At 40.7% G+C, this 27,261-nt stretch overlaps 3 protein-coding genes across 8 annotated transcripts; 2 read left to right on the top strand and 1 right to left on the bottom strand.

The window, feature by feature from the left end:
* Window positions 1-426: 426 nt before the first annotated feature.
* afmid (arylformamidase) lies at window positions 427-8,582 on the top strand. Of its 3 annotated transcripts, XR_006370394.1 has the most exons (12): window positions 446-812; window positions 3,081-3,171; window positions 4,308-4,412; window positions 4,488-4,536; window positions 4,611-4,696; window positions 4,783-4,855; window positions 4,972-5,069; window positions 5,178-5,256; window positions 6,601-6,736; window positions 6,946-7,050; window positions 7,801-7,906; window positions 8,268-8,582. XR_006370394.1 is itself a non-coding variant. In XM_044114265.1 (11 exons), exons 1-11 carry the CDS (start codon window positions 786-788, stop codon window positions 7,828-7,830), a joined length of 879 nt encoding a protein of 292 aa, XP_043970200.1. In that variant the 5' UTR covers window positions 446-785; the 3' UTR covers window positions 7,831-8,582. The 3 variants fall into 3 exon arrangements, 1 of the variants encoding a protein (XP_043970200.1); XR_006370395.1 differs by lacking the exon at window positions 8,268-8,582 and having other exon boundaries at window positions 427-812; window positions 6,601-6,838; XM_044114265.1 differs by having other exon boundaries at window positions 7,801-8,582.
* Window positions 8,583-9,666: 1,084 nt separating this feature from the next.
* cant1b (calcium activated nucleotidase 1b) lies at window positions 9,667-20,215 on the top strand. 4 transcript variants are annotated; one of them, XM_044114261.1, is made up of 6 exons: window positions 9,667-9,794; window positions 12,410-12,949; window positions 13,027-13,167; window positions 14,112-14,315; window positions 15,210-15,555; window positions 18,580-20,215. In XM_044114261.1, exons 2-6 carry the CDS (start codon window positions 12,469-12,471, stop codon window positions 18,629-18,631), a joined length of 1,224 nt encoding a protein of 407 aa, XP_043970196.1. In that variant the 5' UTR covers window positions 9,667-9,794; window positions 12,410-12,468; the 3' UTR covers window positions 18,632-20,215. The 4 variants fall into 4 exon arrangements, with proteins under 4 accessions (XP_043970196.1, XP_043970197.1, XP_043970199.1 ...); XM_044114262.1 differs by having other exon boundaries at window positions 9,667-9,844; XM_044114264.1 differs by having other exon boundaries at window positions 9,668-9,794; window positions 19,934-20,022.
* Window positions 17,470-27,028, bottom strand: ogal (O-GlcNAcase like). Its single transcript, XM_044114260.1, has 17 exons — window positions 26,664-27,028; window positions 26,444-26,495; window positions 25,842-25,939; window positions 24,797-24,927; window positions 23,877-24,048; window positions 23,698-23,796; window positions 23,467-23,606; window positions 23,247-23,391; window positions 21,734-21,811; window positions 21,389-21,648; window positions 21,148-21,313; window positions 19,992-20,077; window positions 19,772-19,864; window positions 19,629-19,699; window positions 18,965-19,085; window positions 18,741-18,870; window positions 17,470-17,989 (listed from the first exon to the last, which is right to left on the bottom strand). Exons 1-17 carry the CDS (start codon window positions 26,713-26,715, stop codon window positions 17,847-17,849), a joined length of 2,037 nt encoding a protein of 678 aa, XP_043970195.1. The 5' UTR covers window positions 26,716-27,028; the 3' UTR covers window positions 17,470-17,846.
* Between the last annotated feature and the right edge of the window lie 233 nt (window positions 27,029-27,261).

Here is a 27,261-nt window from a genome sequence, read left to right as displayed (position 1 = left end):
TTTCATTACAGTATGACGTTCTTTTGTGGTGGGAATTGTAGATCCTTTCCAAGATCCGATTCACTTGGCACTCGAAAGAACCGTATTTTTTCCACTCTCGAAGTAACTCTTATGACTGCTGTCGCTGCTATTCTCAGATAGATGAATGGATTTTAGCGTGTTAATCTAATCCCTTTACAGCAACTCACAGTAACCCTTACAAAGAAAAATCACTTAAAAGAGAAACTTAGTGTCTATAACAGAAATATCTGAAAAAGGCATAGCAGCTAAAATAGGACACAAACAATGCAACAGTAGAGGGTGACATTATATCTGTTCTCATAATTTAAGGCTTTGTAGAAAATCTATATAAACGACATATCATGTACAAGGGCTTGCACAGCTGCCTTGTAGCAAGAAGGCCATGGGTTCAAATCGCAGCCTGGGGGCTTTCTGAATGGATTTGTCATGTTCTCCCTGTGCATGCAACAACACTGTTAGGCTAGTTGGCCTCTCTCAATTGTTGGATATTAGATTACATTACATTCTCAGTTCCTGAAATGCAGCTGCAAGTTGAGAAGAGAGCAGAAACTGCCACAATCGTCTGTTCCTCTTTCTTTTTCCCTTCCCCTGTTGTCCAAAATCCAACCAGATAAAACACTAAGCAAAGTGTGTTGCGGAGCTGATTCTGCCGTGAACAATGTGTTTACACAGCGAGACTCTGCAGTCTAAAGATCAAATCTTCAGCAGATGGTGGTCACATTTATTCCTTCGCAGCAATCCGAGGTATTCTGTCTAAGTAAACGATGCATTGGATGGAAATGAAGAAAGACGTAAGAGTTTTCACTTTATCTGTTTGCGCTTTGGTTGCTGACGGGAGATAGAACATAATGTGAAGCTGGAGGAGTCGAGATCACTATGTGTGATTTGACTGTTTAGAGGAGGGTTTTTTTTTAAAGAAACAAATAAGGTTTTCATTCTCATTTGATTAACAACACAAAGAGAAAGTTTTATGATTGTAACATAGTCATTTTAAATTCATCAGCTTCGATAACCGTTGAGCGAAGATTCCCAGTGATCAGACCAGTGACTTTGCTCAGTTGTTTTATAGGTTGTGCAAAGTATTCAGATTGCACAGCCATGTGACTCTGTAGAGTTCAAAGTATATATCTTGTAAAGTGAAAAACGGTAAACAGACGCAATCATTTTTATCCCAAAAAAAGCAAGAAAATATTTTTAAAGAGGAATATAAATAAATGAATACATCTCTACAAGTAAATAAATAAATACATACATACATACATACATACATACATACATACATACATACATACATACATACATACATACATACATACATACATACATACATACATACATACATACATACATACATACATACATACATACATACAATATTTTAAATAATTTTTAAGACATTAAAAAGTCTGAATTCTTCTCACTAAATGAGAATGGATTATTTTAGTTGGTTGAGAATTACCTTGTTGGAGCTAAACAAAAAAATTTGATCCATGCCATATATTACTGGTGTCATTTTTTTTAAAATAAATTAGAAACAAATTGATTAAAATGTGACAGATTGCTGGTAAAAAATGCCTGAAGTTCTGAGTTACAGTTGTCTCTTTGCTGAGTTTTCTGTTACGTTTTGTTATGTTATTCTGTTATGTGTTAACACAAAATTCATCCTTTAAGTTTAACAGCTTTTCTGCTAGAGTGACGTGTAGCTTGAAGATAAATGGCTTACCAAAACAAATAACTGAATAACCTGCACTTAGGTAATGTTCAATGACTAGAAAATGAGGGACAAGCAACTAAAACGGCTCAAAATCTTCCAGAAACCCTTGGGGGGAAAAAAGAGAAAAGTTTACATAAACATTTTGAAATGTTCCAACAAAAGACAGGGCCAAAAGTCTTGAATCTAACAGGAATTGTGTTTCTGATAAACAGTACTGCAAAGTCATAACTTTAAGCCAGAAACAAAGGAACCAGAATGTGGCTTAGAAATGTTAAATACTGTAAAAACAAAACAAAAAAACAAATTTTTTTACACACTTTGTCATTTATGTTGGTATGTTGGGTTTCAATAAAAAAAAAAAAAAGTATTTGGTCAAGAAACCAAAAGTTCAATATTTGAACCCTGAGTCACTTATTTTTCACTGTTGCTTTGTGACATGGAGCTCCGTCATACTGAAAAAACATTGTTAATGAACAAACTGTACCTAGATCGAGGGACAAAGTATTTGCTTCACATGAAACTGGACTTATAATTTTTTTTTCCTTCTATGGACTGCCATATTTTCAAAATGTCCCAAACAATCTGAAGAGGGGCTTCATTAAAGAAAATAACTTCTCCTTAGTCCAGTTGTTGGACTTTCTGAGGTGCGTCGAAGCTTCCTGTTGAAGTTTGTGATGGTTTGATAAGTGGTTGATTTGGGTGCAGTTTTAGTTGCAGCAATAGTCTGTCCTGTGAAACTTTTTTGGTGCAAAGAAATTATGAAAGCAAGTTTCCTCTGAGGTAACTCCTATCACAAAGAAAATAATTTTCTTCAAGCACCACTCCCTTTAGATTCAATCATTCTGCTGATTTAATTCAGTGAGTAAGACAGAGACAAAACAACTTTATTGCCTCCCTTCAATGATAGGATTGTAGAAATGATTATAGCTCACTTAGTAGCAGAAATAAAGGAACCTGCAAATGAGGTTTCTGTGATTAGAGAAAAAGTTAATTAACTTTGATAATAATTTATAAACTTTATCAGACGGAGCATTTTAACAATACAGACCCATTCCACTCTGCAAACAAAAAGAACAAAGAATAAACAAATACGGCAACATTTTTATCTCTGTATTTTATTATTATTATTATTATTATTATTATTATTATTATTATTATTATTATTATTATTATTATTATTATTATTATTATTATTATTAAACAATCTCATAAAAATTGATACATGCAGTTCGGCCGTGTCGTCAGCAGAGGGCGCTCTTTGTTGCATAAGTATTCCTCCCTGCTTGGTGGTGTGTCAGCTCGCGTGGCGGCGGAGCGGCTCACAGGAGTGTTTTTCTGTCGATAGGAGCTTGAGAAGCAGTACTCACCCAGCAGGTGGTCTCACAGGATGGCGGCAGACGACGTGATCAAGGCCCACGTCAAGGCTCTGAAGGAAGGTTTGTTTGTTTACCGGCGACACGGTAACTTTGTTTTTAATCTGGCAGATCGACGGGGGGGCGGCGTCATTTCGGAGCACCGGTGTTGTGCTCAATGTTGTGTATCCGTAAATCTGAAAGCCCCGTCGGATAGTTATGAATGACTTTGGAAGTTTGAAGCTGTGTGTGTGGGATTTTTTTAGGCAATGAATGTGATTTTATTTGGTTAAAACATGCTAGCTAAGCTAAAAACATGTCTAGGTTTTTGTTGTTCATAAATCACATAGTTTGGAATTAACAGTAATTGTATATCCACAGTTGGATTTAAATGTTTACCACACACATATGCTACATACATGCTAATTTATATATTACTAAGAATCGCACCATTAAAATATGACAACATTATATTATCTTTTGTTTTATTTGTAGAGATTTAAAATGTGTTTTTATGGAAGCTCTAACGTAGTAAGATTCTCAGGACAGAGCATGAGGAAAAGACTTGTCCGCCAAATTATAAAATTTCATTGCACGGATTTTTTTTTTCCAGCCTGTCACAGTAAGTAAAGCACAGCTCTAAAGATTGGTGCATTCATTTACAAGGAGATGCTACACTCCAAGGTAGTTTTCTTGAAGCCTAAATCAAGTTGACGGGTTTAAAAGAAAAACCCACAACTCTCTCTTTCCAGTTTTCCTACAAGTTCTTGTCAGTCCATGATGGATACATTGTCTCTTTAGTGCCATGGTGCTCAGCTGTAGCGCTTGGGTTTCCTTCAGTGGTATTCAGGACAAATTTGCTGGACCCTATTTATGGTGTTCCCTCTGAAGGAGTGACCTCGTCCGACCATAACCAGTCTGAAGTTTAAAACCTGGTGGAATATGTCCAATAATGTGTTCAATGACCAGGATAACTACTGTTAGCAGTGCAGGCTAATAATAAGGTACTTCTCTGTCACTTGTGCAGCCAAACACTGTAGCAACATGTTCACCAAATGTGGTCATATCATGTCGTTTGTTAAAAATGTAATAAATACAAACCATTTAGAATTATTCATGTTTTACATATTTCCCATGTTGATTGTAAACGTTTGATTAAAAGATGGATTTTCCATCCTTTTCTTTTGCTTTTCAATTTTTGAATCACGTTTTCTCCCCAGGCACAGAGCGAGCCCGCGGTCTGGCTCAAACTTTAATCAATGTTCCGTACGGAGAGGGAGATGGAGAGAAACTGGACGTGTACATCCCCAAGACCGCCTCTTTGGGTATGGAGCTATGTTTCGGATGTCCCGAATCTACTCCCGGATAACTAGTAACCGGCTGCATGTTTTCTCTCTCAGACGTCAACCTTGTTATTTACATCCACGGAGGCTACTGGCAGTTTCTCAGGTACCGCTTCTTACCCAATGCTTTATTTTCCAATGTAAATTAAGACATCAAGTTAAAAAGAGAAGTCTTTGCAGCAAAGAGGAGTCTGGATTTATGGCTGTCCCACTCGTTGATAAGGACGTGGTTGTGGTTGCCGTTGGCTACGACATTGCCCCCAAAGGTAGAGTCATTTCTGATCTGCAGATAAAAAGATAATCTGAGGAGATAGACTGGAAATGTCAGCTGTGTGCTGCGCTTCCCTTTAAGGTAACATGGATCTGATGGTGTCCCAGGTTCGCAGGAGCGTTGTTTCTGTCATTCAGCAGTACTCTCATATCAGGTAAAAAAAAAAAAAAGATATGTTAATAGTAAGGTTTGAAGGACGTTCACCATGGTTATTTTCACTAGAATCAACTCCAGTGTGTTTAAATAATCTCTATGTGGTTCCTTATTCAGCGGTCTGTACCTGTGTGGCCACTCTGCAGGGGCTCACCTGGCCGCCATGGTGCTCTCCACCGACTGGTCCCAGTACGGCGCCACACCAGACATCAAAGGCAAGTCGCAGAGGATCAGGCTGGGCTTACTGGTGCCTTCAGAAAGATAGGCTCAGAAATGTCCGGTTGATTTTTATTTGTTCACTGTCGCTCTAATTTTCCTCCAAGGTGCTTTCCTTGTGAGCGGCATATACGACCTGCTGCCCATCCTGTCCACGTACGTCAACGAGCCTCTGAAGATGACAGAGTAGGTTCCCTGTGCTGGTCTGTTCTGATTTCCTGGAGTGCTCAAACATTGGGGGGAAAAAATAAACTTTTCTACAATCACAAAATCCTTGTTGCACACTGCTAACTTTGAAACCGCTGACAGAGATTGATGTTTGCAGATAAGTAGGCAGATAATTGAAATATATTCTAATGTATCTTATGGAAAAAGATTTCAGTCTGTTGGTAAGAGGAAACATTTATTCCTAAAAATCTACTTTTTTATTTGTCATAAAGCCTTTTGTTTATTGGGAAGCCTGTCACAATAATCAACTAATTATACCATTAATTAAAATGAGCTTGATCATTTCTTTGCTATGATCAATATTTTTTGAAGAACAACTTTTATTTATGGCGACTTCATAATCCACTTTATTAACGGTTTCAGTTGCATATGGTTTTTATTTGTTTTGGGTTGATTTTTTTTTTTTCATCTTGGATACTTGAAATGTCTTCCGCTTCCACAGTGGATGGGTCTGTATAAAATTAAAGTTTGTATAAAACTTTATATAACTTTATCAACAGACGTTCGAGGGTGAACGTCCGTTGTTATGCCGTTATCAATACATTGCATTGAAAACAACATTTGAAGTTCACCGCAATAATTTCGGGGACCATTTATCGTTCAGCAAAAAATGTGCTGTTTTGTCAGGCCTATCTATTAGTCAGAAAAGGTTTTCAAAAGCTTAAAATCCATATTTGCCTGCTAGGGGAATCATAGATCAATGGCCATTTGAAACAGATATGTAATTATTGATAACTTTCACCTCTTTGTATAGTTTTAATCTATGGATTTCGGATTGAGTCAATGCATTCTGAGTGAGTTTAAAGTTTATGAAGATAAGCAATGATCAGATAAGAGTTTCAGATTGTTGAATTAGCTAATTAAAATGTGTATGGCCTTCCAGTTACTCAGGCTTAATTCGGATAATCAGTCATAAGCTTAGATCTGGACACGATTGGTTGCTTTTTGAGACCTTTCAGTCGACTGGCTGGTTCTGCTTAATCGATTCCTTGATTCTACAGTTCTGAATCAACAGAGGGAGATTAAATGGAAAATAAACCAAAAAAAAAAAAAAAAAAGTGGTTAATCCCAGTTAATCAATGACTTTACTGTAGATGCTGGAAGGGTTTAAGTCTTAAAAACAGAAAACACAGATCTGATTTTAGACGTTTTGAACTCCTGCTGGGATTTTCATGTCCCGATTCTCCTTTAAATGGTACTGACTGGGTCGTGGAGAGCATCTGGTGGTAAATGTCATTGTTGGCGTCGCTGTAACTGCGCCGAGCTGGTGCCAGTCGGAGCCTCATTCCTTTGTGTCTGCAGGGAGGTGGCGGTGAGAAACAGCCCTAGCCAGCTGGTCCCTCAGCTCAAACGATCCTCGTCAGGCTGTCAGATCGTTGTGGCTGTCGCCCAGAACGACTCGCCGGAGTTTCGCAAGCAGTCAGAGGAATACTACAAAGTTAGTGGCCACAGCCGAGAATGAGTACCGCTGTGAATGACGCGGGAGCAGCTCGTCAATTGGAACAAACACAATTTGTGTTTTTCATGCACGATCAGAAACGTATTTCTACCTCATTCTGTTTTGAAAATACCAAGCTGCCACTCTGAAATTAAACCAGACTTAATTGCTCTTGTCACTAACTTCTCTTACTTTTGTGTGTCTTTAAGACTCTGGAAGCAGCAGGACTGACTGTGACCATGGAGGATGTGGCGAACACAGACCATTTTAGTATCATTGAGCAGCTGGTAGATGGAGACTATCACCTGACCAAGGTACACGCTCCCCTCACTTTCTGTTACGTTGGATTTTGTCAATACGGTGGATTCATCAGTGCTCAGCTGGGTCTGACCATGAGTAGCCTTTTTATTTCTTTACCCTCTCCTGTTGTGAAAAAAGGAAGATAGCTGAATCCACAGTTGCGTTTCAGAACTGGAAAAAAAGAAATGTCATCCTGATCCTTTGAGACCATTGTCAATAAAACAACAGTGACACAGATCTCAATTTCATTTACGACTGGGCTTTGACTAGGCCTTTCTAGCAGACAATTATCTTTTGACCTCATGCTTTGACTGAATGTTAAGTGAATTTTCACCACAGACTTTTGTTGCCACTAATCATTTTTTTCAGGATTGTCCTTTTTTTTTTTTTTTTTTTTTACATCATCAAAATGACTTTGAACTAATAATATAAACGCTCAATAAAATACAATTTGTAGTTGTAACCTAACAATATGTGAAAAATCTTAAACCCTTTTGAAAGATATCAAATTTTGTCAGAAAGAAAAGACCTTAAAAAGACCAGAAAACTATTGATAAACAGCACTTTAAGGAATTATTAAAAAAAAACATTTAAACTGTACTTTATATTGTAACACAATTTAAATATATTTCATGACAAACTTCTTTCATCATCTATGGTTCAACCTGTTGAGAAATCTGAACATGTTAGCTTTATAGCTTGTAACTTTTGCTTGTAACGTCAAAGCTGTAACTCTTTACTTTAATGCTTTCATTTCTCTGTAGCTCCTCCTGAAGATGATGGGGAAGAGCTGAAGTGTTCAACAGACCTCTGATCAGTCCCACTTCACCCACAATGAGAAAATAGGCATTTCTTCAGGGTTTCACTGTGGTAAATGTTCATTTTTTTTATTTATTTTTTTTTGTTATTTTGAGATCAATCCAGGTGACGTCAGTTGTTCTGATGGTTTAGTTTACATTATTTACAAATGTTCGTCGTCACGAAGTCCTAACTAAGCTTTGGATGTTTGGAACACCTTCGCTTCACTGCATCGTGGCAGAATCCACGTCTCAGGCTCGGCTGCAAACAGAATGCTGGACTACTGTGAATGTTGTTGTTGTTGTGAAGAAGCATGACACCACTGCACATTAAATATTTTTGAGTGGACTTTTACTTTTGACTTATTTCCGACTGGGCAAGTCTGACTGATTATTGCTGTTTTTATTTTTGTTTTTCCTTTGACAATCTTCAGTAAAAAGAATCGCGTATCATTCAACATGAAGGTAGCGTTTTCCCTGAACCTCCGGCTCCACGCTGAGATCTGACCCGGGGGAGTCCTGACGCGACACATGATGATGGCCCATAGCTTTTCCTGATCCTGATATATAATTGCAGAATTTTGATTCTACAAAACATGAGGTTTTGAAACTGATATTAAAATTAAACTGTAACAGTGACACTTTGATTTGCACTGCATATTGTAGCCTTGCACATTGTTTAACAATATTTACACCATGTTCTGCTTATCATTATTGTAGAATACAATAAATATTTATATTTAAGATAACATGTGGTCAGTTGTTTCTATTTGTGAATTCAATGACTCATCATTTCATAATAATTTCAGAGTGCTCATTACCTTTTAATCCAGCTGAACTGTGACCCAAAGAATAGTTGGTTTGTAATTGGTTGACTAAGGATCGTTGCATTGTGGATGATGTGTCTGTCCTTTTTTCGAGAGACTTTCAGTGTTTGAGTTCAGTGGTCATTCCATCAGTTTTTTTTTACTTGTAATTGATAATGTCAGACATCTTAAAACAAATCTAATGAAACGGTTATTTACCAAACTACTTTAAATATTACTGTGCGTTTGATTTGTCTGGGAACAATGTCAGACAAAATGAGGTCATTGTAGGTGGTAGTTTCAGATTTGTTACTGTGCTATTTACAATCTGTTGATAACCCTGTTCTTTCTAACCATCCACCTAGCTATGGGTGGAACATAGTCGCATTGTGCATTGTGGAGGAAAACATCAGAAGCAGAAAAATAAATACTGTATTCCTTCAACTTTTTAGATGTTTTATGCGCATGGAAGCCATGTTTGATCGAAACTTAGCAATTAGTCTAACAATTCATTTAAAACAATGCATTTCCGTGTTTTGCTTATGCAAACATTACAAAAACATCTTTACAAATTAAAATTGTGTCGTATGATGTGTGCCACCTTCAAACGTAATAAATGCTTTATACCAGCAATGTTTATAACTTTGCTTTCTATTTGTGCAGACATATAGCCTATATATGTTATATGCTATATTTCTGACTGGGAATATAACAATAAATAATTATCTTGAGTACAAACAAAACATAGCAGCAATACATCTTTAACAACGTTGACGCTTTTCTAAATAATCTACTGTATCACGTTAAAAATTATATTATTAATTATATTGACATTATATTGTCCCTGTAATAAAAAAAGTGATCTCAATTGAGATTTTCTGAATTTATTGATTTAATTTGTACTTTAAATACTAAAATAAAAAACTACATTTTTTAATATTTTGACAAGAATGACTTTTAAGTGTCTGTAAGCTGTTTTTGTATATAATTTATCAATGTGGCTGCGTAGAAACCCTATGGACACCATGTTTTGTTTATGACGTTTAAGAGCCGTGAGGTGCCCTTTCTCTTACTGTAGGGAGTCCCAGCAGTTCCTCCGGTGTAGGAGGAGACTGTCACCGTCCAACAGGGCGTCGTGAGAAGCCTCCACATCAGGTGAGCTGCTGGGGCAAATATGGGGACATGGGTCGAGTAAACTCTCCTTGGTGAGTCGGGGCGAAATGTTAACGTTTACAATGTTCTGTTGCTAGCTGATGTTAGCTGTGCGGCTAATAAAACGTCTGGAGGTGATGTCCGCTGTATGACATAACTTTCCGTCCGTGTGAAACACTTGGACATGTTCGAACATTTTTCCGGCTTACTGTTTGAGGAGTTTAATTCAGCTAATTCAGGCTAATTCAGCATGTACTGCCAAACTCTATGAACATTTAACCGGCTTTTGTAACCTCAGACTCTAGCTTAAAGTGGAGTTGTTCCAATTAATTCTCTCATCATTTACACACGACAAACAAGGGAAATAATGAAGATAAAAACCCGACTGACAGTTGAAATAGTCTAACATAGTTCGCAGCACAGTTGATTTGCGAAATTAACTGTTGAGAAAGCTTGGATGACGTGACTTTCTGCCCCGTTACGTAACATAACGTCCCACCGGCGTAAAGGAGTTAAAACCGCAGTTGACACTATACTTACGCCACACTTGAATATGAACGATATTTAGGTTTTTGAAAATCCCCTGTATGTAATTAGTTAACAAAACATTCAAGAAATACTTCAAAATTATTTAAGTGTATGACTATCTCTTCTTTAAAAAGGCATTTTTTTATTTGTATCATCTTCAATCTCGATTATTCTAGAGCACAGAACTTTTGCCGTTCAAAATGCAATGACAAAACCAAACAATGAAAAAAAATATACATTATTTTTCTTTGTTCATAGTACAGAAATATTGGAAAGAAAATGCTTTCCAATATTCCAATATATAAAAAAGAATATAAACATCAAACAGAAAAGCAGTTTACAGAAAAGGCAAGATTTTGCCATTTTGTTGTGCTTCTTGAAATACTGCTATTTCAGTCTCATCACTTTCCTTTTCTGTAGCATTGTTGGGGCTTGCCATGTTGCATTTGCTTCCTGAGAAAGAGCCTACTATTATTTTTCATGACCCTGAAAATAAATTTGAGAAGATTTAAAGTGCAACTTTTACTGCATTTTTTGGAAAAAATCAATTTCACATCAAATTTGTCTTTAAGCTGTATGCTGTAGCCTTTCTCTTATTTTTGGCAGATTTCTCTTATTTATTTATTAATTTTTAAAAGGTTTTGTTGGCTCTAGTGGCCTTTATGTGGAAGTAGTTTGACAGGAAAGTGGGTAACGACAGAGGGAAGACTTGCGGCAAACGTCACCAGGCTGGGAATCGAACCTGCGACCACCACCACGAGTACCAAGGCCTCAGTACGTGGGTCGTGCTTTTCCCCTGCTCCACCACAGCACCACCCCCAGATTTCTCTTATTAACAATTCAAATACAGTTCTTAATTCATTACTACGAAATCCAAGTTAGCTTTGGCTGTGAAACTTGAGATGATCTACAAGAGGGTAAAGAAAGAGACCTGCTGAAATCAATTATTCATGCGAATACGAGGGCTGAACGAGCGAGTTTCCCTGAGAGATGTGTGCAGAGCAGAACAACGTGATAGTAGCAGCCTGTTCAGGGGAGAAGAGGCGAAGGAAGGGTGAATAGTTTAATTCTTTATACGCCGTACAACAATGTCGAGCTTTGGCCTGTTGCGCAGGGAGGTGGAAAGTATGGGTTATGTATTCAGCAACGACAAAAAGCTATTTTTTTTTTTTTTTGTTCTGTCAAGCCTTGCGTGTTCAGTTTAAAGAATCGACAAGCGTGAACACGTTCAGAGAGAAGCAGCGGATGCACCGGGGGAAATTATGTGACACAAGATGATCTGTTCCACCCAAATGACTTCTTGGCAAATATTTTTTTTTTAAATCTTGTAGAATTTAGTAAGTAAATATAAATAAGTACACTTATTTTAACAATTTTAAGTTGTTTTAGAAGTAATATTCTGCTTAGAGTGCATATATTTAAATAGTCAAATCTTGTTTAAAAGATTCGAAATGGCTGGGCAGAGATTTGCTCTACTACTTGTCCTTGTTTAGAGTAGCATGAAGGGTCACCTTGGCCCTAAACAATAACAGATCTCTTATTTCAGCAGGTTCCACGTCTCTTTACCTATTTATCGAAGTTTCTGACGGAGAAGAAACAGTTTGTTGAGAATAAAAGTCTGCTAAACTTTTTAAGTTGTCTTAAAGTACTTGTCAGGAGAAACAATAAAGTTAAATCAGAGAGTCAAGGGGGGAGAATTTTGTACTACAGATTAGTGTGAAAAATTATAAAATGGATCAAAACACGTGACAAGTGTATAATCTTGACAGCAGTTCAACATGTTGATAAATTAAGGCAGACAGCAGGGTGAGGGTGTGCTGGTTCTGTTTCTGATGGTTTGGTACGTTCGTGGAGTTCTGTTCCTGTTCGGTATGCGGTCTGCTCAGCCCAACAAAGCCCTGTTGTGAACAAGGAACAATAGGAACAATAGGAACAAGAGCCCATTTTAGCAGCTTGCCCTCCTACCAGTGGCTATTCTTCTCCAGCTGCTATGAAAGCAGACTCATACTTGAAAAACCTCAAACTTTTCAACTAGGTTTTTTGCATTTTGTGTAAGCCTGCTGATGTCCCTCCTTGTTCTTCTTCTGCAGGCGGTGGAAGCGTTCATCTCCAACCCACAGCTGGCTCCAGGGATGAACCTGACACTTCCATGAACTCCTTCGGTTTCGCGGTTCGAGGCCTCCCCCTGGCCTTGTCGTCCATGACACAGGCCACTGCCTCCGACCTGCGCTTCCATCCCAGATGGAGAGCAATAATGGTGACCGCCCTGCTGGCCTTAGTGCTCATGCTGTACCTGCACCGGACCGTAGGGAACACAAACGCGCCAGCCAGAGGCACTCGCAGAGAGGAGGATGTGAGATCACAAAGACTCTCTTGGTGTCTAAAGAGAAAAAGGCCCTACAATGACACATACCCGTTGAGTCCACCAGAGAGGACACCGCACGGCATTCGCTACCGTATAGGAGTGATTGCCGACCTGGACACGGCGTCCCAAAGCTCCAAGGGTCAGACGTGGTTTAGCTACATGAAAAGAGGCTATGTGACCGTTTCAGAGAGCGCGGACAGACTGGAGGTGGAGTGGGATGCAGACACAGTCACCTTGGAGAGCAGTCTGGCTGAGAAAGGACGAGGTACGTGGCTAAAATCCTGCTTCGACACGCGGATGTGCATGTTCATATCAATATGTGGTGCAACGCCGTGCCTGCAGGTATGGAGCTGTCGGAGCTGGTGGCCTTCAACGGTCACCTTTACAGTGTGGATGACCGCACAGGTGTGGTGTACAGGATTGAGGGGAGCAGAGCCATTCCCTGGGTGATACTTCCTGATGGCGACGGCTCCGTGTCTAAAGGTCAGTGCCGAAGCTAAGGAACGCCAAAGATTGATGACAATTCCTTTTAAGAAAAACAAAAACTGAACGTTTAGTCGAGAACTTTCGCACCTTCCTGTATTCATACCTCCTGAACCTTTTATGGACTATTGTACACACGAATGTGCCTCAATCTAAACTGTTCCACTGTTTAGGTTTGTTGTCCTATTGGAAGGCAAACCTCTGAGCTACTCTCAAGTCTTTTAGATCTTCTAACAGATTTGTTTTTCAGGATTGTCATGTATTTAGCTCCACCCTTCATCCCTTTAACTCTGAGCCCTGCTTGATCTCTGTCAAAGAAAAGCTCCCTCACATTATTATGTGTTATTTTTTTTGTTTGTAAATGATTGTATGTACGGTGGGAACATTTGATTAGGGTCAGCCAGGTGTTGGTGGTCAAAAGAGTTGTCTGTGATCGCTGTGCTGGTGTGACTCAGGTTTGGTAATGTTGGATATTAAGACGGCCTGTGGAACAGCAAATGCAGTCAGTGGTGAGGAATACATTTTTAAGCTTACAAACAAACACTGCTGTTATTGGACTTCCATAAGTTTTCATTCATAACGGTGGCATCGGGTCAACTCCCCCTGTTGCCCACCACAGTAGCTTCAAGCTCCCACACAGGGTGATGTTTTAGTTTCTGTATACATATAGCCATTTGGATGTTTTATTTAGAGGTACCAGAGTACAGGAAGCTGACTGCAAATCCACAAAACACTACAGAACATTGTCTATTGAAAACTTGAAACATCGAGCATCGTCTTCCTCGCTTTTGACTTTGGTTCTTTAGTTTGAGTTGGTCTGTCACACAAAGCCCCAAAGCAGTACATTCAAGTCTGTTCTTGAAGCAATAAGTTGAATAAGAGCGAGGAGTACTTTTCCAAGGAGTTGTTTGCGATTCTAGTTAATGCTTTCATTTCCTGTGCAGGATTCAAGGCGGAGTGGCTGGCGGTGAAGGACGAGCACCTGTACGTCGGAGGTCTGGGGAAAGAGTGGACGACGACGTCCGGGGAATTCGTCAACAACAACCCCGAGTGGGTGAAAGTGATCGACTATAAAGGCGGCGTGGAGCATGAAAACTGGATGCCGTATTACGCCGCCCTGCGGAGAGCTGCGGGGATCAAACCACCAGGTGCATGTCTGCAGTCGATACCATCCTATGGTTGCGCTTAAAGACTAAAAAGTGTGGGACCTAAACCTGAGCCTTGTGGAGCACCAGTTTAAATCATACCGCTTCGATGAAGCACTATCTACATTTACGAACAGAAGTTCTTGTCAGGATTCATGTTTTTTTCCTGCGTTTTACGTTTTACTACTTTAGTACGTCTGGTTGAAATAAAGAGGTCAGTTCCTCCTCGTCGAGCTTGGTAGAAGCTTAACAACGGTCCATTCATTGGATTTAGGTGTGGCGCAGCAGGAAAACATTTGAAGCATGCTGGCCAGGGGGTCACCAGGATCAAAGCTGTAAAACATTAGGAACAACTTTCAGATCAAAGCTGCTAGACCACCTGCCAATTTCTGTGTAAAAGAAACATTTTATTAAAAATGTTTATTGCAGAAAACAGAATGTATAAAGTTTGGTTTTTTTTTTGGATGCTTCCGTTCACTTCATCTGACACAAAATGAAAAAAAAAATGTATTCATAGAAAAAGGATTTGTCCCGCTGCATTCAACATAATGACTGAAATGTTGCTGTCTTAAGGTTCTGAATCAAGTCAATTCAGCTTTGTGACTGGAAACGATCGTCCCGCTCAACATATAACGTGGACAGTTGGGCCAGCACCCTCAGTGGGGTTAAAGTGTAAATGAATCCTGGGCGTGCTGCGGTGGCGTAGGGGATAGCGCGACCCACAATTGGAGGCCTTGAGTCCTCGACACGGCCGTCGCGGGTTCGATTCCCGGACCCGGCTGCATGTCTTCCCCCTTTCCTGTCAGCCTACTGTCATATATGGGACACTAGAGCCCACAAAAAGACCCCCTGGTGGGGAAAAAAAAAGTGTAAATTAAATCCTCTTGCTCTTTGCAGGCTACCTCATCCATGAATCGGCAGCTTGGAGCGAGCGCCTCCAGCGGTGGTTCTTCCTGCCTCGCCGTGCCAGCCACGAGCACTACGAGGAGGCGGCCGACGAGCGTCGAGCCACCAACCTCCTCCTGTCCTGCCCCGCGGACTTCAGGCATGTGACCACGCAGCGCGTCGGACCTTTTAACCCCACCCACGGCTTCTCCTCGTTCAAATTCGTCCCCGACACCGACGACCAGGTCATCCTGGCTCTGAAGTCGGAGGAGGACGCCGGCCGGATCGCCACGTACATCATTGCTTTTACAGTGGACGGACGGCTGCTGATGCCCGAGACCAAGATGGGAGATGTGAAGTATGAAGGGCTGGAGTTCATTTGAAATGTGGCAGGGTGAACGTTTCATATCGCATTGTTATGATGATGGCAGATCGCTAGAGAGCATCGGGATAACAACGAGGGTAAAGCATTTTCTGAAAGCACAGGTGAAAGGTCAGCAGAACAATTGTGAAAAATGGACATCTGCTGATGTCTCCCGTCATCAAACACTAGAGTCAAACCTACATCACCTCAGTGCTGCTACATGTTTTAAATTTTGAGAAGAGACCCGATTGGAGTTGAATCTATAATTAAAGGGTAGAAAGTAAAGTGCTTCTAAAACCATAATTTATATATATATTTATATATATATTTATATATATATTTATATATATATTTATATATATATTTATATATATATTTATATATATATTTATATATATTATATAGGCCAGTTTTCTAGTATTTAAACCATGGGGAATGGTTTGCTAGTGAGGCAAAATGTTTTTTCCCTTTTCATAAGGTGCTAAATATTTTCTGATGATGGCATTCTTCATTGCTGATCATGACAAGCACAACGGTCCTCTTCACTGTGGAGGATTTAATGTTTAAGAAAAAAACAAATCTAATTTATTACCACAGGCGTATCTGCTTCATATCAGTGCACATTTAAAGAGATGGCTTTCGGTGTTTCTTCATTTTGTTTTATATCTTTAGCTTTTACCATCAAACTGGATTTATACCAAGGGTTTCCAAGTCGAAACGCTCAACTTAAATATGCTACTTTAAAAAAAATAAACCTCATGAGCAGAGATTTGTTCTTTTGAAAGGTTTGATATTTACCAGAGTCATGACATTCTCCACACCAAGTAAGGCTTAGAGTTATCATTCCATTGTCAGTCATTTCACAAATTTATCGTTTCGCTGCTTTTTATGGCCATGTGTAGTTCTTATCAGAAGTTTACATACACTTTATCTTGGGCAGAAACGTCAGAAAATTGGGGCGTTTAATGCTGGATGCGAACCGTAGTTCACTCAACTTGTTTGATTTCTTTGCACAGATTATACACTTGATTGGGTCGAGGTCAGAACCATTCCAGAAGCTCCATGTCGTCTCCTTTCACTCTAAACCGTGTTCTGATGTTTGCGTAGATTCGTTTCCTGTTGGAACCCAACCCATGTCCAAGTTTCAACCATTTGGTTGTAGATGCAGAATTAGGTGGCAGTCTTCTGCTGTTGTGTGCAATGCAACAACATGGCCACATAGCATGCTGCTGCCGCCACCAGACTTTACTGTTGCTATGGTGTTCTTCGGTTTGCACAAAGCCTCGTCCAGAACCTGTTTGAGCCTGTGTGTTTCATTACCATCCTGTGTGGATTGAAAGTAATCCATAGTAATCTCAGACATGCAGATTCTTTTTTTTTTTTTTTTTTTAAATGTCAAATGTTAAGTATAGTCACTCCACACTGAACAAACGGCTCAACTAAATAATTTGTTGGTGCAGCATTTCTACTTAGAATGACTATACAAGCTTTAGACAGGAATTTTATTTTTTTACACTACATTCTCTGTGTTTGTGTATGAATTTGCCTTTAAATCAAACATTGTAAGCAATTTATACTATAAGATATTTGTTTACTCGAAATATCTACAGCAGTGTAGCTTTTTTTTTTTCTTTTTAAAACAGGGTTTTCATATTCAGACGCAGTAAAAGCACGTCTCTGTGCAGCGTCTCTGTGCAGCGTCTCTCAGCTGATCACTCAGGGTTCAACAAACAGAGATAAAAAACTATAAAAAAAAATAAGTGTCCTTAATCTTAAATCCAGTCCTGTTTGTGTTTTACTGCAGAGAAACATTGAACTTTGTCGTGTTGTTTAGTGATCCCTTCATGTGTGGAGCAGACATTCTGGCACCATGACGCACGGTTACTTAATGAGGCAGGACGTTTGTTGTTGCTGATCTTTGTTCATCTTTATTTCCTTGTCCAAAGTTAAACTTTTTTATGCTTCTAAAGCGAGAGAACAGATTTAATAAAAAAGCTATTTAATCAAAGATTCATTCTTAATATATTCCCATTGTATTGTCTAAATGACATAAAATGCATTCTTTGTTTAATTGTCTTGGTGTGTGTGTGTGTGTGTGTGTGAGAATGTGTCGCCTTGATAAATGTCCCTCTAAACTTAGAAACGCCAGCGATTCACCGTGGACGTTTCCAGTTTATTGAAAAAATATCCTTACAGAGAAGACGTTGGCAAAATGTTAAAGACAAGGCGAAAGACTTGATTCGAACCGATGAGCGTAGTTTGCCAACATCCTAAATGCTTTCGCGTTACTGGAACTTTGTTGCCATGACGACGGCATCCTGAGGCAGACTCTTGTCCACGGGAACGTGCTTGAAGGAGCCGAGTTTAGAGTAAAAGTCGAGCATCCTCCGGTCGCTCTGCCTCAGCTCGCAGAAAACTCCTCTGGAGCCTGAAGGTTAAACAGAGAGTCAATAAGAGTCTATCTTTGATCAAATGCACCAAGGGTAAATATTAATAATAAAAAAAAACAACTTTCAATTCAGGAGTACACATTCAGGCAGGTCTAGTTTTAAAAAGTAAGGTGAAGATGATCAGGATCAGAACTACAGCATGCCTTTACTGTAGTAAAAGTAAAAAGCACCCATCCAAGAAATTACCCAAGTAAGAGTAAAGAAGTATTTGGTGAAAAAGACTACTCAAGTACTGAGTAACTGATCAAAACATCAATAACTTAATATAGAAAAAAGACCTAAAATAAACCAGAATACAATGTTAAGTGGAAATTCTAGTTTTAAGGACCAAAATAAAAATCAAAAAGCAAATTTTTTCCAAAAAGGTTTTACTCAATATAAAACTTTAACAAAAACAGCAGGTGTATATCTGGTGACTTTTAAAGTTAAAACAAGCTTATTCTCCATTAGCTTGTTTTAACTAATGGGAAGGGTAAGAGTAGCAATACGTCATACTAAAATTACTCAAGTAAAAGTAAAAAGTACAGAGTAATAATACTCCTACAAGTACTTTTTTTTTTTTTTTCAGAAAGAACGCAACTATTTACTACCCAACTCTGATCACGACTGATGTAAAGTAAAGCTGCAGCAACGGAGCAGGGCAGGTTCTCCTGGGGGTAAAAACCTTTAGACCCAAAAAGATTGTGATTTACTGACCAGCACTCAGAGCTTTGAGTCAGGGCGACTTACCGCTGCTCCTGATGGAGGACAGCAGCTGAGTGACCATACGCCTGACCGGGGACGGATCAGTGACCCGAGGCATCACTTGGACCACAAACATGGAGGGGTAATCCCTTAACAAGGTGTCACTTCCTGGCCTCTGGAACCACAACGCAACATTCGGTCAAGTCACACTTTGCTTATTTCCACCAACTGTCGTAGAAACTAAAGCTGGGATCTGAAGTTTGGACCACCTGCTCTGTGCCTGCAGCTTGTTTGGCATCGGTGAGCGCCAGCGCGTATCCACAGACCCCGATGTCATCCTCCACAACAAGAGCGCACTGTGGAGTGGGGGCCACGTCCCCCGAGGACAGGCTGCGGGCGGCCAGCAGAGCACATTACGACAAGAGGAAGTGTTTACAAAACAAACACTCATCACTGATGGCCAGCTGGCAGCTCCCAGCTGCTTTGTTCCTGGTTTTTTTTTTGTGTGGATATTTTATGATTTCAGACCTGGGGATAAATAACTGTCAAGAAATGAAAAGCTAAAACAGAAAAAACAACAATAAAACTGGGTAAAATGAAGAATGGAAGTATCCTTAAGGGGGGAAGTGCAAAGAGTGTTATTAATTCATCTATTATCTTCTCAAACGTGAGCACTTCTTCAAAAAAGGAAGAGGAATTATTCTGTCCCAAATTCACATCTTTCAAAGTACAGATTTAGGAAAACAAAGTAGAAAACTCCAATTAAATATATATCTGGGTTGGCTATTTGTTTTTTCTAGTTTTTTGGAATGATCAAATCTTAAACTGAACTATATTTTATATCTAGTTTGAGAATATGTAGCCACTCTTTTTGGTCCCATTTCCCCAGAAACAAAAACAACAAATATACGTATTTTTTGGGCTTTTTCTTACCGGTCACTGATCAGTTTAGGGCTTTGTTCCTCTCTTCTCTGCATCTCCTTAAAAATCTTCTGCACCTCAGCCTAACGGAACAGTTTTCATCTTAGGTCACATTTCAAATACAACCCAAACGGCGCCTCGGTGACGGACCTCACCTTGTCGCCGCTGCAGTAAGGACGGATGCAGTAGACCGCCGTCATGGGAGGGTGTTTAAATAGATCCCTGTTGCCATGTCCTGGAAGCATCCTCTGCAAATTCAAAACTCTTAACATTTTAACTTTGACCTTCTCCAACTTCAGTTTCTTCATTTCCTGCAGGCATTGAGTCATTACCGAATATTATTTTTGGAAGAAGCCACTACCCTGGCTTGGTTACCTGGAACTCTCCGGAGAGGCCTCCTCTGAAGCCCCACGGCTCCGGATCGTCGGTCAGCATCTGAGCGGAGGGTTGATCCTGACCTCCTGTGGAAATAAACGCGCGATATAAACAACACGCTTCTCTTTAATAAACAGCAGCTAGCATGTACTGTTTTTATAATGTTGGTTAATTTTGATAACGGTGTCTTGAGTTGATGAAAATAAAAGAGCTTTTTTATGTTACAGCCTACATTTATTATGAGGAAGACACTGAAGTTGAAGAGCGAGCCATAAACAGTCACTGCTAGAGCAGGCTGCCATTTCACAGTTTGGTATCCAAGCAAAGCAATGAAAAGTTTAGTGAAAGGAAAACATTTGGTCGCAAACAATTTTCTTGATGAAAGAAGATTTTGCACTTTATCTGGACTTGAAGTCCAGTGTGACGTTTCCACAGCTGGTGTTGGTCCACTTTGTTTTATGAAGTCCATTTCTGCTCAAGCTTTACGGAGATGCTGATTTTCCAGCAGCACTTAGTACCTCTCCAAACTCCCCTGACCTTTAACCCCACAGATAAGCTGTGTGTTGTTGTCAATGGAACTGCAGGGCTGCGACCAGTTGGCACAGCAATAACAGGTTGACAAACAAACAAAAACAAATCCTGCTCTTGAAAAACATTACCAGTTTTAATACGGCTTTTTGGGACACTAGTCACAAAGAATTGGGTTTTGTGTCACTAAACTGCACCCAATACCTGCATTTAATCGTATTTTAAAATTTATTGATACTCTTATTGAACAGACGGAGGATAAAATAGTAAAGCTAACAATCCTGACAACATGGACACTTTTGGACACGTTTTAAGCGTGATTGGGTAAATCTAAATTCTTGTCGCGATTCATCACAATAAATGACAAACGACACAATAAATGCCCAGCCCAATCGCCTTAAGAAATATAAACATTTTTAGAGAGACAAAATTTTGTATTTTTAATCAACACAAATAAAAACTTGAAATGCACTAAAAAAACAAAAAAATCTAAAATATACGAGTGAGGTTTTTAAAAAATATTAATAAAATAAACTTCTAATGACGTAAAACCTTTATAAATTTTGATCATTCTCATTATGCATCCTGAACTTCCAACTGTCCTTCTAGCAGAAAAACGTTTTCCCACCCAGAGTCTTGACGTAGGCTCGAGCCAGTCCCACGCCGCTCTTGATGTCGCAGATGTAGTTGTAGAGGTCGTACAAAACGCTGCGGTTCGGGGCGTTGGACAGACGGTTGAACATCTGCACCACTGCGTCGCACATGCCGTCGAACTTTCCCGCCCGGCCGCGCCACTGAAATCAAAAAGGAATATTTCACAGGGAGAACTACGATGCTCCAGGAAGTGTTTACAAAAATCTCTGCCCTACCTCATCCGTCTGCGCTGCGGCAGCCTCTCGGTGGGTTTTGAGCCAGTCCAGCTCCTCCAGCATGCTCCTGGCCGTGGCCCCGTGCTCGTACGGCAGGTAGAAGAGGTCCGACAGCAGGTTCAGGTCGTCCAGAGTCAGCGGCTCAGCCGTGTACAGCGGGTTGTCCCCTGGTCCGGGAACGTAGAGGCTCTCAGCCACGTCCGTCTGCATGGGCTCCTCGTCCGGCAACGCTTCTCTGAGGCGAGCCGACCGGCAAGCACCTGCAGGCATGAGTCGATTGGATTCCTGTCTCGCTGGTTTCCCCGAAGTTTGACTTAATGGGGGTGAACTCTGGCTGTACTCTACCTCCCGGCTGATCAGCGCTCATGAACTCCTGCAGCCAGTCTGAGAGGGCCAGAGTCAGGGCTTCCTGAGGGCTGTAGCCTGGAGGCAGAAACAGAGGAGGTCGTTCTCAGGGTCAAACTACACTCTGTTATTTAACTGACACACAGATGTACCTCCGTCAAATGATGATCAGAGATCAATCCAGATTTTTGTGATTTTTTCCCTATTTAGAACTTTCTTAAAACGTTATGGATTTTGTAACCAGTCTTCTCATTGTCTCAGTCTTAAAAGTGTCACCCTGGGCACAGTTATCCTACTTCCTCTCCTTCTGCAGACATTGCATGTAGTAAAGACTATAGTAGTAAGGACTATAGTACCACTACCATGTTTTAATGGAGCGTAAAGCATAACTTGTCTGTTCTCCAAGGACTCTTTGTATCTCTATGGTTTTTGTGTGCAAACAGAAAAGGGGGAAAAAAAAAACATTTAGCTGCTCTGCTTGGAACGCCCTGAAAGCTGAACTAAAAATGTCCAAACGGGTTTCACTGAACACTTTCCACAAAATTTTAAAACACCAACAATGTCCTGTCAACAGTGTCCAGTGAGTTTCAAATCTTGAATTGCCTATATTTTTTAAGTCACTGTTGTCGCAACTATTGTCAAATTGTTCCCCTTTCCTGTATTTTATTTATTTTTCTCCCCACCAGGGGGTCTTTTTGTGGGCTCTAGTGTCCCTTATATGACAGGAGGCTGACAGGAAAGGGAGAGTGAGAGGGGGAAAGACAAATGCGGTAAATGTCGGTCGGGTCCGGGAATTGAACCCACGACGGCCGCGTCGAGGACTGAAGGCCTCCAAATGTGGGTTGTGCTATCCCCTACACCACCACAGCACGCCCCACACCTTTCCTGTATTTTTAATGTCTATTTTTGACTAATTGACTTGTCCACCGTGGCATTTGTTGGCCAGGTCATTCTTGCAAAAGAGGTCTTGAGCTCAACTGGTTTTTATCTGGTTAAATAAATGTTTATTTAAAAAAAAAGATTCAATAGGCAGGATGTTTACGTTTTTTTGGGGTGGGGGTTTATTTCCATGTTTCTGTTTGTTACCTGTTCTGTCTGACATACAGATCCATAGAGAACTGCCAGACTAGCAGCTTTAAAGTTAGATATTTATCCCAGACAGCGAGACTCGCTCTGTTTCTGTACCATGTGTGGCCTGTAGGAGAATATAACGAAAGCGCGAGGCTTGCTTCTTTAAAAAACCCAAAACAAAACATTTTATGAATACCTTAGTGTCCAAAGCTTCAAAAATTTTGGGATTTTCCAATCTTCCTTAAAAGAAAAGGTTGTTCAATCATACTTGAAGACCATAAAATGTTTTTGGTTTTTTTTTTCCAATATAATTTCACTACTCCTTAGTGGTTTTAATGAAGAAAACGCGGATGATTTTTCAAGGCGCCATAAGCCAGGAGTTTACCTTTAGATGTAGCTTACATCTCACCCAAACACAAGGCAAGAAAAAAGCAGAACTCACCCATTCCCACATCGCTTCCTTCTCCAGCAGCCGAAGATCTACACCATGTTCCCAAAGTGTGGATGGCCACGAAGTTTAGATAAAACTCACAGTTGGGGTTTGTGAGCACGCCTCTCAGTTTAGGGATCAGCTCAGTGGGTCGATCCTTTATAAAGATGGAGTAAAAGCCGACCATTAAGGAGCTCACACAGGCAGCAGAGATGATTCTGCTGATGAATACCTTATACGGTCCCAGGAAGAGCCGTTGAGGATCATAGTCATTGGCATGAATATTGTCCCAGATGACCGGTGCCCTCTTCAAGACCGCCGTCACCTCCTCTATGGATTCAACTGAGATTTTGTTGGACACCACTTTTGGACCTGAGAAACAGCAGCAAAAAAAAAACAAACGGAATAGATGGACCCGATCTCTGATTAATAAACGTTGGAAATAAACCGACTATAACCTCACCAGTCCACAGTACGTCGATCCCAGGCAGGAGCTTTTCCCCAACCGTCTGCAGATATGAGGACTGAGGCACACTGGGGTTGCAGAAAGCAGCGCAGTAGTCTGGAGAGCCAAAACGAGTCAGAAGCAGGGGATAAAAACATCACAATTTAGCATCATCTGCTGTTTTAGAGGAACCTGACCTGTTGGGCAGAAGAGGAAGGTCTTGGCGTCTCTCAAGTGCTGGTACACCTCGTTGGTGATGGCCACCTGGGCGTGGGCGAAGGAGCTGAAGGCCTGCTTGTCCGCTGGACACATCTCGGTCTCGATGTCGTCAAAGAGCAACGAGAAGGACCGGCAGCCGAACTCCTTCACCTGAAACACGACAGCGGTTCAAACACGCTGGCTCAGCAGGATGAACTCACTAAATCTGAACGACTTTGGCTGCTTGTTGGGATCATAAAACCAGGAACTACCACACAGTGAATTTACTGACCTCTACAAGGAGTAAGAACTCCGCCTTCTAAAAGTATTCACACCCTTCACTGTTAGTTTTCTACTCCACTGTCTCATTCAGTACTTTGTAGGTCAGTTAGAAAGTCTTTTTGAGGTTGGTCTTTATAAACTTTACACATCTAGAGACTGACGTTTTTGCTCATTTCTCCATTACAAATACGTTGGGTTGTGCAGACTGTCTGCAACCATCGTTTTTTGTTTTTTTTTTTATATTCTCAAGGATTTGCTGTGTACTTTGACTGGGCCATTCTAACACAAATATCCTTCGATGTGAACCAGCTCAGTTCTCTGCCTTCAGGGTTGTCGTCCTGCTGGAGGCAAAGCTGAAAACTCCAACTCCAGCTGAAAACTATCATTTAGAGCTTCTTGGTTTTCTTCCATGACTGACTTGTTTTCAGCTCCATCCTCCATGTTTGTGGTTGCAAAATGAGAAAAAAAACAAAACTGTGAGCTGGGAGGAAGTTTAGGCACTGTAACTCAAAAGGTACAACAGCTAAAGGTTTTATGCCCACTCGTAAAATAAATCCTCTGGGAACCATAAAGCTAGATACAGTCAGCGGTCTCCTCTGCCCTGCTCCACCCTGCGCCTCGGCTGCCAGAGTCCTACCTGATCCAGCTTCCTCTTCAGAGCTGCGACCTCCCTGGGGTTGGAGAAGGTGATGTCCAGACCCGGGGAGATCGCGTAGATGAACTCGACCTGATTCTTTTCGGCTGCTGAAATCAGGGCCACCAGTTGCTCTAGGAGGAAGGGAAAAGACGGAGGCAGGTTCCGTGATTTGTCTCGACAGTTACCAACACAGATTAGCTTCGACACACTTCCTGACGACGTCCAAAGATGAGATCAGGCAACAAGAGGCATTTCTGTAAGAATGGCGAGGCAGTAAAAACCTGAAGGATTATCCTGAGATTAGATGGTAGATTCAGAGGGTTAAACATCAAACTTTAGCCTGAAACATCCCTGATAACAAGCAGAGATGTACCAAGCTTAGTGCTTAAACACCGTCTCCACGGAGATAAAGAGGACTCAGAGTGGGACTTTGAATTAGGCCGGCAGCTGACCCTTGAAGATGGCTGGTAAATCATTTCCGTGTTGATGTGGCCACACATTTAGTAACACTGTCCTGCAGCTGGTGCTCTGTTTACAGCCAACTGTCAAAGGCTGGCAGGTTTTCAAGAAAAAGAGGAACAGGCCCACAGCATCACGTATCCTCCGTTGTACATTACACTGGGAATGAGGCGTTTTTCACGACCTTATTCTCAAAGATCAAAGCTGAGCGTTGAGGCAGCAGCCCACCTGAAGTATTCATTGTGAGAGAAGTTTAATCTTGTCCTCTTGGTGTAACGATTTAAAACTTTAAATGTAAAAAAAATGTTCGGAGAGAAGCCATTTTCTTGTACACTTTTCCTTACTTGCAAAGACGAGCACTAATAAACTTTTTCCTTGTCTTGCGTTTCCCATTTTGAAGAGAAATTGTGCATCTTTCATATTATTCAATTATTCTGCTGCAATAACAGCTTTGTTTAGGGGTTTCCACACACTTTTACCAGTTTTCTCTAAATTGCCCTTAGTTATGAGGGCGTGTATCTGTGTTGCACCCCGCCACACCTCAGTGGTACTGGGCACAGACATCGGATGAATGCACAAAACTGACCTGCCTCCTCAGGAGAGTATAATTCTCTCCAATACATCCGGTGTTTGTAGTCGTCCTTGGGAGCGTACAGGTAGGTGTTCAGGCCCCACTTGTGCTCCCTGGGGAAAACAAACATGATCAAGTCACAGATTGTTCTGCAGATATGATGAGGTATGCATGGCTGCCTCAGTGACACAAAATCATTATCAAAATTATCAAAATCTTGCATTAAATGGAGTTTTAAATGTCGCTATATGATAGAACAATGCATCATTATCCCTAGCTGGGTCAGACATTGGAAAAGGACAGGGGCAGTAGCCCAGTGCCACAATATTGAAGGAGACAACAAATATGAGGTTGTTTTTTTTTTTATTTGAAAATCATGAAAGGTATAGTCAATTTCTTTGGAAACAACATGAAGTTATTGGCTGGGTTACTTCATATCTGCCAATGTATAGTACTAGCTTTTAATGTGCTGTAATTTAATTTGGAAAATAAATTTTCCTTAGTGTATCGCGGACCAAACAGCTCCAGCCCAGCGCCCACAAACCTTGTAAATGCGGCCCTGTCCCTCAGTAAGAAAAGTCTACCTCCCAGCAGCAGTTTTGTTTTAGTACACTCACCTTTTAAAGAGCTCTGTTCTCTGCTCCATAGTCCATGGCCGCCCATAAAATCCTGCATCCAGCAAATTTAAGCTTTAATTCACATTTTTGCCACAAACAATAAATAACAGCCTACTATAAAGAACCAGCAGATGTACCAGGAGGTAAATCTATGTTGATTTATTCGTCCGATAAATCCACGAGGAGTCTAATATGTACCAGGAGTGATTACTTATCTCACCTTCCACCACCCCACTTATGAAGGGTCTCTCGTCCCTGCCAGGTGTGGACATGTCCTCGGTGTGACACAGCCGTCTCGCCTCTTGTTCAGATGGAGCTTAAGACTGAAATGGCATGGCTCTGCTCCCTAACCTTTGCTTTCATCCACTGGTTTATGGCACCGTCTTATCGCAGCATGAGTAAACAGAGCTGATTCACCCAGCTGTACGGTTGCTGTGCAACTTCACATTCACACAAACCAGTAAACATCCGGTCTGAACGATAAACTCTCCTCCGCTCTTCCTTCCTTCATTCATAGCAGCAGGTGCGAAACTTCCAAGACGGAAGTTGCGTTCCGTCACAGTCAGCCGTTAGGTGAGCCGGCCATTAGTGATGACGAAACGAGAGTGGGAGGAGTTTCAGTTGAGACTAGTCAGAGGTACAATTTAATGGTTTAGCAAAGGTCAAGCTTTTATGTATCCTTTAGAGTGGAACCATAATCACAGTTTTAAAGGTTAATATGTTCTATCTCCTTCCTAGGAAAAAAATAAAATCAAAATTTATATTCCTACATCTGAGGTCTTAGGTAAATGAAAGGTAGTCAAGCAGGGATGTTTCAT

This window comes from Gambusia affinis, linkage group LG04, assembly GCF_019740435.1.
Source record: "Gambusia affinis linkage group LG04, SWU_Gaff_1.0, whole genome shotgun sequence".
Classification (NCBI taxonomy): domain Eukaryota; kingdom Metazoa; phylum Chordata; class Actinopteri; order Cyprinodontiformes; family Poeciliidae; genus Gambusia; species Gambusia affinis.
Note: the sequence above shows the minus strand (reverse complement) of the source record. Positions and strands in the feature narration are given on the sequence as shown.